At 47.9% G+C, this 12404-nt stretch overlaps 1 protein-coding gene across 1 annotated transcript in view; it reads right to left on the reverse strand.

Annotated features, from left to right (window-relative positions):
• Nucleotides 1-12404, reverse strand: part of GLP2R (glucagon like peptide 2 receptor) — a 55548-nt gene that overhangs the window by 36176 nt on the left and 6968 nt on the right. The window contains exons 2-4 of the mRNA XM_017531437.2: nucleotides 10858-10945; nucleotides 8329-8433; nucleotides 2981-3102 (exon numbers count right to left, since the gene is read on the reverse strand). Of these exons, the coding sequence (XP_017386926.1) occupies nucleotides 2981-3102; nucleotides 8329-8433; nucleotides 10858-10945 (315 nt within the window). The remainder of the gene's footprint in view (nucleotides 1-2980; nucleotides 3103-8328; nucleotides 8434-10857; nucleotides 10946-12404) is intronic.

The following is a 12404-nucleotide window of genomic DNA, read 5'->3' on the forward strand; positions in this document are numbered from 1 at the left end:
AGAAAGGCCCAGGGAGGGAGAGAAGTTTTTGCAGGGTCCAGGGAAGATATTCTGAAAAGAAAAGAAATGCAATAATCATAACTATCAAACACCTACTGTGTGCCAGGAGACTGATGAGTCACTCCACGTTCATTACCCTCTGAAGCCTCACAAGTAGGCCTGTAAAGCTGGTATTTTCAACCCCATCTGACAGATGCCTGTAGAGAGGCTAGGCGACTCAAGTCACACAATAGTGTTTCTAAAACTGACTCCTTGCCTTCCCCGTCCCTAAACTTTGAACTATTATATTAAAATATCTTTAATGTTCAATGGGAGAATATTTAAATGACTTCAGAAAGCTAAAGAATGCCAACTAAATCATGAAATAAAGCCACAATTCAGCCTGGGCAATATGATAAAACCTTGTCTCTACAAAAAAAATGCCAGACGTGGTGGTGTGCGCCTGTAGTCCCAGCTACTCAGGAGGCTGAGGTGGGAGGATCAGTTGAGCCCAGAAGTTGGAGGCTGTAGTAAGCCATGATCATGTCACTGCACTCCACCCTGGGGAACAGAGACAGATTCTATTCAAAAAAAAAAAAGCCACAACTAGGGGGTGTGGGGGTGGCAGAGAGTGGGGGTGTTTTGCAGGTTCAAATTAGGACACAGAATTAGGTAGCAAAATATTGAGAACCTAAAGAGCAAGGCCTCTCCCTGTATCTTTCTCAGGGAAGGGCATTTTCAAAACTCAAGGGTCCAAGCCAGAAGCCTGCAAGCTCGTTGTCCTGGACTCCACCCTCTCACAGCCTCCAGCACCAGGTCCTACCATTCTGTTCCTTGGTAAACCTGGGAGTCCACCCTCTGTCTTCTTCCACCCCCTTGGTATTCCCTTCCTATCTGGGCTGAGTTGCTCCCATGGCTCCTGCCTGTTCTCCCTGCCTTTTGCCTCCAGCATGGCTCCAATCTCCATAACAAGCTCATGTGTTGACAGGCTCACCCCTCTCCAATCTGCCAGGGCAAACCTGTCAACACAGGAGTTAGTTATGTCCCTCCCCTACTTCAACATGCAAAGTCTTAAGCCCTTCGCCAGGCACAGGAGGCCTTAATCACCTCTCTCTCCTGAGGCCTCCACCTCCACCTGTGTCCTTCTTAGGTCCTACCTCACCTTCCTAGCGGCACTTGAAGTGGTCCCCAAAGCCCCGTGTCCTCTTTGATGACCCTAGGTGTGTTTCTCCTTCTTGCTCTCTCTCCCCCTATGGTAATCTCCTTCTCACCCTGCAGAGCTAGGCTTGAGCAGTCTTCCCTGCCCACTATCTGCATCAGTTTCCCCCTCCTCTGTGACCGTGGGCATCCGACACCTCCCTCCCAGCAGCGATCACACTGTCCATGCACCTCATGAGACTCTGAGCTCCCTGGAGGCAGTATCCGTGGGCTATCCTGTTTATTCCCAGCCCCTGATGCAAAAACCTAACCTATTGGAGATGCATCTTGACTGTCTGTGGCCTGTCTGAATGAAAGAAACCAAGGGGCGGCCCTAGATATCTGTCTGATTCCCGAACACCTGTTCCTTCGCTTTGTGCAGCCTCTTGCCCTTGAAGGAAATTGAGCAGATTTTGGACAACCGAGAGGTCCTCAGGGAGAAAAGCAAGAGCCCAAGAAAGTACAGTGCAGAAGGATCCCAGAAAGAACACATGTGGAGAGAAGTCTGAAGCATGGATGTGTTTGTTTATCCAAAGAACCTTTCCTGGAAAGCCATGGGGACTTGGGGACCAGTTACTGTGGCAGACCCTGGGGATAGGGCAGGAATGCCTACATTACACCATGCTCACTCTGTATCATGTTTTCTCCTAAGAAATTGATGTCTGATGACTAAATCCTCACAACGTCACATGGAGCAAATATGATCCCTGTGGCATGAATGAGGAAGCAGAGACCCAGGGAGATGAGGTCACTTGCACCAGGTTCACTGCCAGGAAGTGCAGAGTCTGGATGTGCATACACACAGACTGTTCCCCCGGGCATGCCACAGAGCTGTGGAAAATCCCGGGAATAAGGGATGCTTCATTTCCCCTTTTGAGGGCTCATTAACATTCTTACTGCTTATTTGGGATGGACGTGGAGCCGTCTGACCCTAGACCCTGTGCTATGCCGCCCCCTCGAGGCACACAAGTCCCCTGTCACCACCAGATCTACATTCTGGCGAGAGGGCTAGACAACAAATAAGCAAATGTGTAAGAGTTTCAGGGAGGGACAGGTGCCATAGAGGGATTAAAGTGGTGGTTGGGTGGGCATGTGGTATGAAAGTGACCACCAAGGGCAGTCTCTGGATTGGGTGAGCCTGGAAGATCTCTCTCTTTTCTTTTTTTTTTTTTTGAGACGGAGCCTCGCTGTGTCACCAGGCTACAGTGCGGTGGTGCGATCTGGGCTCACTGCAACCTCCGCCTCCTGCGTTCAAATGATTCTCCTACTTCAGCCTCCCCAGTAGCTGGGACCACAAGCTTGCATCACCATGCCCAGCTAATTTTTCTATTTTTAGTAGAGACGGGGTTCACCATGTTGGCCAGGATGGTCTCAATCTCCTGACCTCGTGATCCGCCCGCCTCAGCCTCCCAAAGTGCTAGGAATACAGGCCTGTGCCACTGCTCCTAGCCAGAAGATCTCTCTTTGAAGGAGACATTTGGGCTGAAATCTGGAGGGTGAGAAGGAGCCAGCCACAGGGGAGCTGGGACAAATGCTCCAGGCATAAGGAAGAGCAAGCGTAAATGCCAGGATCCACCCTGGAAGACTGATTTCTCTTAGGATTTTGCATATCAGCCCAGTAGTGGAAGAAATTCCATGGCCGACATGAGAGTTGCTGCTTTGCAGGACTTTGCTTAGCTTCCCCAGGGAGACGCACTGGGAGAAAGCTCTTTGTGTGGCCCCTCGAGCCAGCCGGCCACTGGGGTGTCTCGGAGGAGGGTGATTTGGACCTTGGATGCCTCCTCACTGAGCTGAGCAAACTCACGTTTTGCTTGAAGCTGTGGTTCTCGGAGCATTCGGAGTCGTCCTGCCAAATATCCGTGGCGTTCTCTACCGTCTGCCAAGTCCCCTGAGCCAAGCAGTGTCTGTAGGCCCTTCCTGAGCTCTCTGAAAGTAAACAAAGCTCTGGAGGAAAGGTCAGAACACGCAGCCCATTCCGCTGAGCATGCCACAGAGCTGTGGAAAGTCCCAGGGAAAAGGGATTTTCATTTCCCCTTTTGGGGGCTCATTAACATCCTCACTGTTTATTTGGGATGGAAAGAAAAACATGGAAGCCTCTCAATTTTGTAACACACCATGGTCTGCTAATGTCTGCTGTGTTTACCCAAAGTCTCTGGAGTTAGAACAGCCCCTGGTGACTCAGAGATGTTATACGCCTCCAAGGTTCAGCCCAGCTGGGAGACGCCAATCTGGGCTCCTGGAGCTTGCTAGGTGGGCATCTCTTCTTGATGTCCATGCCATGAAGATGAGAAAGACTGGGGCTGAAGCTGTGTGTGCCACTTGTGCATGAGTGTGTCCTGGGCCCAGCTCTCCTAACCTCTAAGCCTTCCTGTTTTTTCATCAGGAACTGGGGATAATAATTGGCACCAACCCTCCATGATTTGGAAAAGGATTAAAGGAAAGAGTGTGTGCAAATGATGAGAAAATCCCTCTGCTCATACAGACTGCCATTGCGACTGAGTCACACCTATCCCAGGAGACTCTCCCAGAGGGTCTTCCTACCTGGAGGATTAAGGGCTGGGCTTGCAAATGAGAAGTCGAAATTTGTTGGTCCTTCCTAGTCCTGGCCCTGCAGACCATGGGCCAATAGTAACTCTCTGCTGAATGTAATTAATGGACAGCCAAATGGTACCGTCTCCTGCTCCCCTGACAGCTTTGCTAGGTAAGGTGTCTAATTGACATCAGACAACACACCCCAAACCAAACTTTTTTTCTTCTTTTCAGAATCTGCTCCACCTATATATTTTACCACCTCTGTGGATGGCAAACCCATTCTTCCAGTCCCCCAGCCCTAAATCTCAGAGTCACCCTTCCCTTCCCCGTCTTTCATAGCCCTCCTCTGGTCCTCTAGCTAATCTGTCATCCCTGCCTTTATCTATGCCCAGAATCTGATTGCCACTTTCACCTGCTGCTTCCAGACTGTGGAACCATCATCTCCCACCTGGATTATTGCAGACTCCTCTGACAGTCCTGCCCCTCACATCTGGGGTTAACCCAGCAGTCAGAGCGAGCTGAATAAAATATCAGCTACATCACATTACGCTTCTCTCCAAATCTTCCAAGGGCTTTCTGAGAAAATGTCATATGGCCTTTCACGAAGCCCCATTAAGACTCAGCCCGTAACTCTCTGCCATAATCTATAGCTTCTCTCCTCTCTTCACCACAGCCACGCCTGCCTCATTCTCTTCATGGAGCAGGCCAGGCATGGTCCCCGCGTAGAGCCATTGACCTGTTGTCTCCTTCCCTCCCCAACATCCTTCCTCTAAAACCTTTACCTTCTTTACATCTTCACCAAAATGTCACCTTGCCATCGAAGACTTCCTTGACTACCCAGGTTACAGCTGCAACTCATCACCCCACTCCAACACTCCCATCCCTTCCCTTCCCCATTTTTTCAAACATAGAGCACATTCAAACATAGTCTGCACTTATTTATGATGCTTATTGATAATTGTCTGTCTCTCCTGCAAGAATGTGAGCCCCACAGGAGAGAGATCTCACTCGGTTTTTTTCACTAATATATCCCAAGCACTTAAGAATAACATGACCGGGTGCTATGGCTCACACCTGTAATCCCAGCACTTTGGGAGGCTGAGATGGGTGGATCATGAGGTCAGGAGTTTAAGACCAGCCTGGCCAACACGGTGAAACCCTGTCTCTACTAAAAATACAAAAATTAGCCAGGTGTGGTGGTCAGTGCCTGTAATCCCAGCTACTCAGGAGGCTGAGGCAGGAGAATCGCTTGAACCTGGGAGGTGGAGGCTGCAGTGAGCTGAGATTGTGCCACTGCACTCCAGCCTGGGTGGCAGAGTGAGACTCTGTCTCAAAAAAAAAAAAAAAAAGGCAGAGCACACAACAGGTGCTTAATAAATGCTGGTCGAATGAGTGAATGGCAAGAATCTCACTTGGCACTTGTGTTGTCTGTGCTAGCCATAATGCTTTGTGCTAGGAATGCAAAGATGAATAGGGTTCACCTCTGCTTGGGGGAGTGCAAAGAAAAATTGTCATAAACGATTATAAATGCTAAGATTACAAATAATCATAAATGTCAAAAACGATTATAAAACAATTAAGATTATAAATGCACAGGTATAGAAGAGGCCTCAGAAAGGCAAAGAGCCTTTGTGCTTGAGGGGAGAGGTCTGAGAAATCTTCTAGAGGGAGGAGAGGATTGAGCTGAGAATTGCAGGGGCTTTATAGGCAGAGGAGTGTGGCCAGAGCCTGTGAGGAGGCCTCCTGGGCAGATGTGGGAGCCAAGGCGCCGCGTGGCAACAGCTGGACTGGTGCAAAGCCCCGGAACTGCTCATCAGGCTGGAGTGCAGGGACCCCGGGATGTGGGGGAGAGCGCTAACAAGGTCGTTGGCAGGGCCAGGCGACAGGGGTCTTGCATACCATCTTTAGGGGTCATGATGGGGGCAGACAAAATATGACTGATATTTTAGAAAGCTTTTCCAAAGGGCCAGATCTGAGGCAGGGACCGGTGGGGAAATGGAGAAGCAACAGAGGGTGCTGGTGAGTCTGCAGCAGTGAGGGATGGAGAGGAGGAGGGGCCAGAGAGCCTGGCGACCAGTTGGTTGAGACGTGGGCTTGGGTGGGGCCGTGTGGACCCTGAGACTATTCCTCAGATGGGAAAGAGGGTGGAAAAAGGAGGAAGAGAAGGAGTTTGTTTTTCTCTCCCCCATTTTCTGTCTCTGTCTCTATTTCAACTACAACTGATGACAAACCTTGACCATTCCACTTCCAACACTTTTCTTTAGTCTTCCTCCTTCTCTCTGCCCTCTCGCTCCTGCCCCAGATCCTGAATCCAGACTCAGAAAATGCTATTTCCTGGGACACTGCAGCAGTTTCTGCACTCACCTCCCTGGTTCCTCCATTCCTCGACCCAATAGCTACAGGCTATTGGCATCATTCTCTCAAACTATAATGTGTGCTCCTTTTTTATGTCTTAATACCCTGTGGAGCTCCACGTCGTCTTCCTCCACAGAGGAGAGTTTGAAACCCTTAGTGACTAACACCCGGTTTCCTTCATCCTCAGCCCCCAGCCTCAGTCGTCAATCACGTCAATCACAGCTGCTGTTTGCCTTCAGGCACTCCCTCTTCTCATATGACCATGCTCATTCCTCACGATCATCTCACAGGGACTCTCCTCCACTCTGTGCATTTGCACATGTTCTTCTCTGTGCCCTTCCGTGGTCTCCACATTCTCTTTTCACGGCAGGGATCCATTTGGATTCTAAAGATTTAATGCACAGAATGGCAGGTGGAAGAGTGATTTCCCACCTTTTGCAAATCACACTCCCTTCACTTTCCAGAAGCCCAAAACCTATTTTCTTTCTTTCTTTTATCTTTTTTTTTTAAAGAGGCTTTAACTCAACTTCTTTGTAAATGTGGCTTTTTGAACACTTTATTTTCTCTTCAAGTGGAACAGATCTGTATTTTTAGCTCTTGGAAAGGGGCAGGTAGACAGTGAGCAGAGAGGTACATCAGCTCCACGTGCCACTGAGGAGTCCGGGTGTTTGGGGTCTTCAAAGCCTAAAGGAATCCAAGGGGCTCCTCCCCGGACTCGGTTTCAGCTCCCACTGCACTGGCTCTGTGACATATCCTCTGAATGCCTTCTCATTTACTCCTCAAAATGACCTGCAGATTTAGCGACTCTCCTTCCCTTCATAGATGAGGAAGCGGCAGCTCAGAGGGCTGTGGGAATTTGCCCAAAGTCTCCAAGTGTAAAATAGAGGAACTGACTCTGACCTCGGGGCTTCTGACTCCACACCCAGTGCTTTTTCCCCTCACTGAGCTGCTCCCAGGGGGACAGTGCCTGAATCATTCAGAGCCCTTGGTCCAGCGAGTTCTATCTTCCACCCTCCTTAAAATCTCACATTCTCATGCTTCTTGGGCTGATTCCAACTGGATTTCATCAGAGAACACTTCCATCAAATAGGTCACTAACTCTCCCACCCAGAAATGTATCTTCCTTCTAAACACTCTCTCTCTCTTTTCTCTGGAGGGCTGAAAATATTGAAACCAAGGTTGCACAATGGAATGATTTATTGGGCTGAAATTAAATACAAAAGGCTATCATCTTACCCTCTTAGAAGCTGGTTCTCACCTTGTTTTACCTGGAGCTTTGTAACCACTTCCTGAGAATAGTTTTAATTGTCCTTACATTTGCTGGGGGTCTGTGATCAGAGGCAACAGGAATCTAACCGGTAATCGCCTCTCTCCTCTTCCAAAATAAAATAACCAAGAGTTGGAGCTCCTGGGGCCAGTAGGGATGGGATATTGTCCTGGGTATCTAAGTAATGTTTATTTCCTTTAAACAGGATCAGGGCGAACTAAGCGGTTAAATTCTCCATCCAAGTCCCATGGGAGTTAAAAGCACCAATTCATTGGCACCTCCCTTCGATGTTTATGCAAGGGTAGTTTTAAAATCCTTCCTCTCCATCTAACAAGCCAAAATTGTGTGGAGGTTAGCATCCCAAGCTTTCTCCCCCAACTCTTTCTCCTCTCCATGACAGCGGCCACTCTTACCCCCACTGCAGCCAAATTTAGCGGCCGCTGGATCTGTGCTCCAGAATCTTCAAAGTAAGAGAGATAATTCATAAGATCTAAAAATCAAAACAATTGAGCTCATGGGCATAGAGCATAGAAGGCTGGGAAGGGTAGTAGGGGGCTGGGACAGTGGAGGTGTGGAGGGATAATGGATACAAAAAGTAGAAAGAATGAATAAGGCTACTATTTGATAGCACAACAGGTAACGATAGCCAATCATAAGTTAACCATACATTGTGAACAAAGGAGTGTAATTGGATTGTTTGTAACTGAAAATACAAGTGCTTGAGGGGATGGATACCCATTCTCCATGCCTATTCACATCGCATGCCTGTATCAAAACATCTCATGTACCCCATAAATATATATACCTACTATGTAACCACAAAACAAATAAAAATATATGTACATACATAAAAATAAATGGAGCATCCAAAAATAGAAGAATTACAGAAGACAAGAGGAGAAGGAAGATGTATGACTGAGAGCTTAGAAGGGGACCGGGGCAAGTGAACTAGAGAAAAATGCTTGGCTGGGGAAAACTGATAAAAATAGACTTATTACCTTCACTCCACCAAGGTAAGTATGAAGGGCAGGGCACAGAGACATTTCCAGGAGGAGAATGAGGCCAACACAAGAACTGATCAAACGTCCCGTTACAAAATATGCCTACAGGAAGAAGAAGAGTCTGATGAACATCAGTGTTGCAGCACAGGGATGCCAGTGATGGAGGCAGAGGCACCACCAGAGCCCAAAGCCCACCTTCCCGGCACTGGAAGCAGGTGTAACCTGTGCAGAAACCAGCATGGGTGTCCCACTCTCTAGATGAGTCAAGGATGGGGAATGATTTCGGGAGTGCAGGAATGCTGACTGCTGTCCCAAACAATGTGCATTTGTCTGCCCAACTTGACCTCCGGTCAGTTACGTCAATGTACACGTCATGCCAATTGTGCTTTATTTGACATGAACTAAACTTTCACAGGAACTTGGGGACAGGAGGACACTCGGTGGCTCAGTCAGTGTCTTATGTCCCACAATCAGCAAAATAATCATCAGACCTTCACCAATTAGATCCCAGGACACCCTTAGTCTGTGAATGTGCAAAATGACCAGTGGAATAAGGGGATCTACAAACTCACAGTCCTTGATCACACATATCCAACACAAGAACGATACAGTCATCTCTCTCCATTCACCATATCTCTCCATTTGAGCACTACTAATTCAATGATCATTATTATATCTGGACCATCTCAGGGGATTAACCAGGTGTTTGGCAATTGGAAGCAACAACCTTAAAACTCCACCTTATGGGCCTCCCGGAATCAAATGGAAGTATCTCAGACTAGGTCCTACACTTCTTTTTATTTTATTTTACTTTTTGATATAGCATAGTGGAGTTCATTGGCCCCATCTCAGCTCACGGCAGCTTCCACCTCCCGGGTTCCAGCAATTCTCCCGCCTCAGCCTCCCGAGTAGCTGGGATTACAGGCGCATGCCACCACACCCGGCTAATTTTTGTATTTCAGTAGAGACGGGGTTTCACCAAGTTGGCCAGGCTGGTCTCGAACTCCTGACCTCAGGTGATCCGCCCGCCTCGGCCTCCCAAAGTGCTAGGATTACAGGCCTAAGTCACCGTGCCCGGCTAGGTCCCAAACTTCCAACATTGCAAGCTCCTGACTCCTGGAAGCTGAGCATCACTCCCCACCAACTGCTCCCTATTAGGCTACAATGGCCAGGTACCTGGCATGGAAGCCCTAGAAACACCATGGTGCTAGGTTATGAGCTGGCTTAGGACACTGTGTTGACCTGGCTGCCAGGTATCAGCACCTGGTCTGGGTAAGGCAGTGCTCACCTGAGCTGTACATGGCATGGCTCCAGATGAAGACCTGCCTTACCTAGACCTCAGAAATCAGTGTTCTCCAAAGCAAAAGGTGATTCCTGTAGCTGATTGACTCAAGGCTTGACTACCACCTGCCTGGACCAATGAAGCCTTCAGAGGGAGCTGGGAAGGGCTTGAAGCCTGGGGCTGCCTTTGGGTCAAGAGAGAAAGGGAGAGTTCACAGTGTCCTGTCAATCTCAAGGCCTCTGAATAAAATGATCTGAATGAAGCCAGAGATAGGGATTGTCCTCAGTGCTCAGAGGAAATGGGCCGATGTACTTTTCTTTTTTGCTTTTGGGGGTGGGTGTGGTCTCTGTGGCTGCACCCAGAGTCAGCCTGCAGACAACTATTACATATTTGCTAGAATGTTCTGACCTTAAGGTAGGCTTGGATAAGAGAAATGTTACTGTTCAGATTCTGTTAATGCCCTGGGAGATGGGGGACTCCCTCCATTCCTTTAACAGATTCCCAGGCTAATCTACAGCAGATAATCATGTCATGTGATCAGGTAATGAGTGTGCCATGGTAGATGGCTTTCATCAAAGATGGCCACATTCACATACACCCTGTTTCCTGTGTTCCGTTGCAATGGGGCATGGGGTCTATGTTTCTGCACCTTTAGCCTTGGTAGAGCTTTGTAGCCATCTGCCCAGTTGAACTCGGCAGAAGCAATGTTGTGTGACTTCCAAGGCCAAGTCATAAAAGGCAACCTGGCCTTTGGTTGGGCAGGCCTTTAGGGATGCTACCATCATGCCGTATGGAAACCATGGTCAAGTGGAGAAGCCACGGGAGTCCTCCAGCTAAACTCCAGATATGACAGAGCAGAAACAAGCGGTCCCCAATGTGTTCTGTCTGAATTCCTCACCCACAGAAACTGCGAGAGGTCATAAATGACTGTTACTGTTTTGAGCTACTAAGCATTGGAACCCGCCTCCCAGGTTCAAGCAACCCTCCCACCTCCGCATCCCGAGTGGCTGGGACTACAGGCACACACCACTTTGCTCAGCTAATTTTTGTTTTTTGTTTTTTTGCAGAGACAGGATTTCACCATGTTCCTAAGGCTGGTCTCAAATTCCTGGGCTCAAATGATTCTCCTGCCTTGGCCTCTCAAAGTGCTGGGATTACAGGCATGAACCACCACCATGCCTGGCCTTCTTTTGATTTTGAGGCCATTTGTTACACAGCCGCGGATAACTAATACACATGCTTACCAGGAGGTTCCTTGAGTAGGTCTCTCAGACATGCCTGTTTATACTGAGCCCACTTCCGAGTCGTTTCCTCAAGGAGAGATCCTGTAACCTGAGCAAAATAAAACGTGGTCACCCCCAGTTAGCTGCAAACACAGATGTGGCTTTGTCATTTCACACCATGATTCTCCAAACTTCCCAATGAAGTGCCCACAATGGCCCACAGCAAAGAAACAGCATTTTTTTGGCATCTTACATTTTATCTTGAAAGAAAATGTAAATTTTACATTCGCACCATAATCTAATCATATTGGCTTTAATGCAAATATGAAAAAAGTAAAAAAACTTTTAAGTGAAGTTGACATTTCAAGGGTATGCAATATACTTATCCTAAACTTTTGCATCCTCCCACATGAGTAGTTGCATGCTCCTAAGACTATGTAGATCACAAAGAGAGAAGCATCGCACTAAGACGCAGCCATGTGACGTATAAGGGCCAGAGCATTGCAGGAGCCTGCGTCACCCCGGTATCTGCAGGTCCCAAGTCAGAGGTTCTGAGTAGACAGATGCTCTGGTCTGGAGGTGACCATGATTTTTTTCTACTCAGGTTATAGGATCTATTCTTGAGAAGTCACCTTGGAAGTGGGTTTCAGTACAATGAGGAGCGTCTGAGAGACTTATACAAGCTACTGAGGACTTGGGATTTTTTTCTTTCTAATGTTCACTATTTCATGCCATTTAACCTTAGAAATACAGTATGCTTTGGGCTTTCCAGATAACTGGGCTGTGTAATAGCTTCTAGTTGTGTACCTGTACCATTTCTTTTGATTTATTTTTATTTTATTTATTTAGTTTTTTGAGACAGGGTCTCCTCAGTCTATTGCCTAGGCTGGAGTGTAGTGGCACAATCTCAGCTCACTGCAACCCCCGCCTCCCAGGTTCAAGTAATCCTCCTAACTCAGCATCTGGAGTAGCTGGGACTACAGGCACACAACACTTTGCTCAGCTAATTTTTGTATTTTTTTTTTTGTAGAGAGAGGATTTTGCCATGTTCCCCAGGCTGGTCTCAAATGATCCTAGTGCCTTGGCCTCTCAAAGTGCTGGGATTGCAGGCATGAACAGCATGCTTGGCCTTCTTTTGATTTTAAAAGGGGCTTTCTCTTCTATTTTTCATCAGGCACCTATTGTGGGCCAGTCTTTGTGTTAAGGAGGAATTAAAGACAATATAAAGATGAGTGAGGTTAGGTGCAGTGGCTCACGCCTGTAATCCCAAAACTTTGGGAGGCTAAGACGGGTGAATCACGAGGTCAGGAGATCAAGACCATCCTGGCTAACACAGTGAAATCCGTCTCTACTAAAAATAGAAAAAAATTAGCCAGGTTTGGTGGTGCACACCTATAATCCCAGCTACTCAGGAGGCAGAGGCGGGAGAATCGCCTGAACCCGGGAGGTGGAGGTTGCAATGAGCCGAGATTGCACCACTGCACTCCAGCCTGGGCAACAGAGTGAGGCTCCGTCTTGAAAAAAAAAAGAAAGAAGGAAAGAAAGAAAAGAAAGAGAGAGAGAGGAAG

The sequence above is a fragment of the Cebus imitator genome, unplaced genomic scaffold, assembly GCF_001604975.1.
Source record: "Cebus imitator isolate Cc_AM_T3 unplaced genomic scaffold, Cebus_imitator-1.0 Scaffold72, whole genome shotgun sequence".
NCBI classification, from domain to species: Eukaryota; Metazoa; Chordata; class Mammalia; order Primates; family Cebidae; genus Cebus; species Cebus imitator.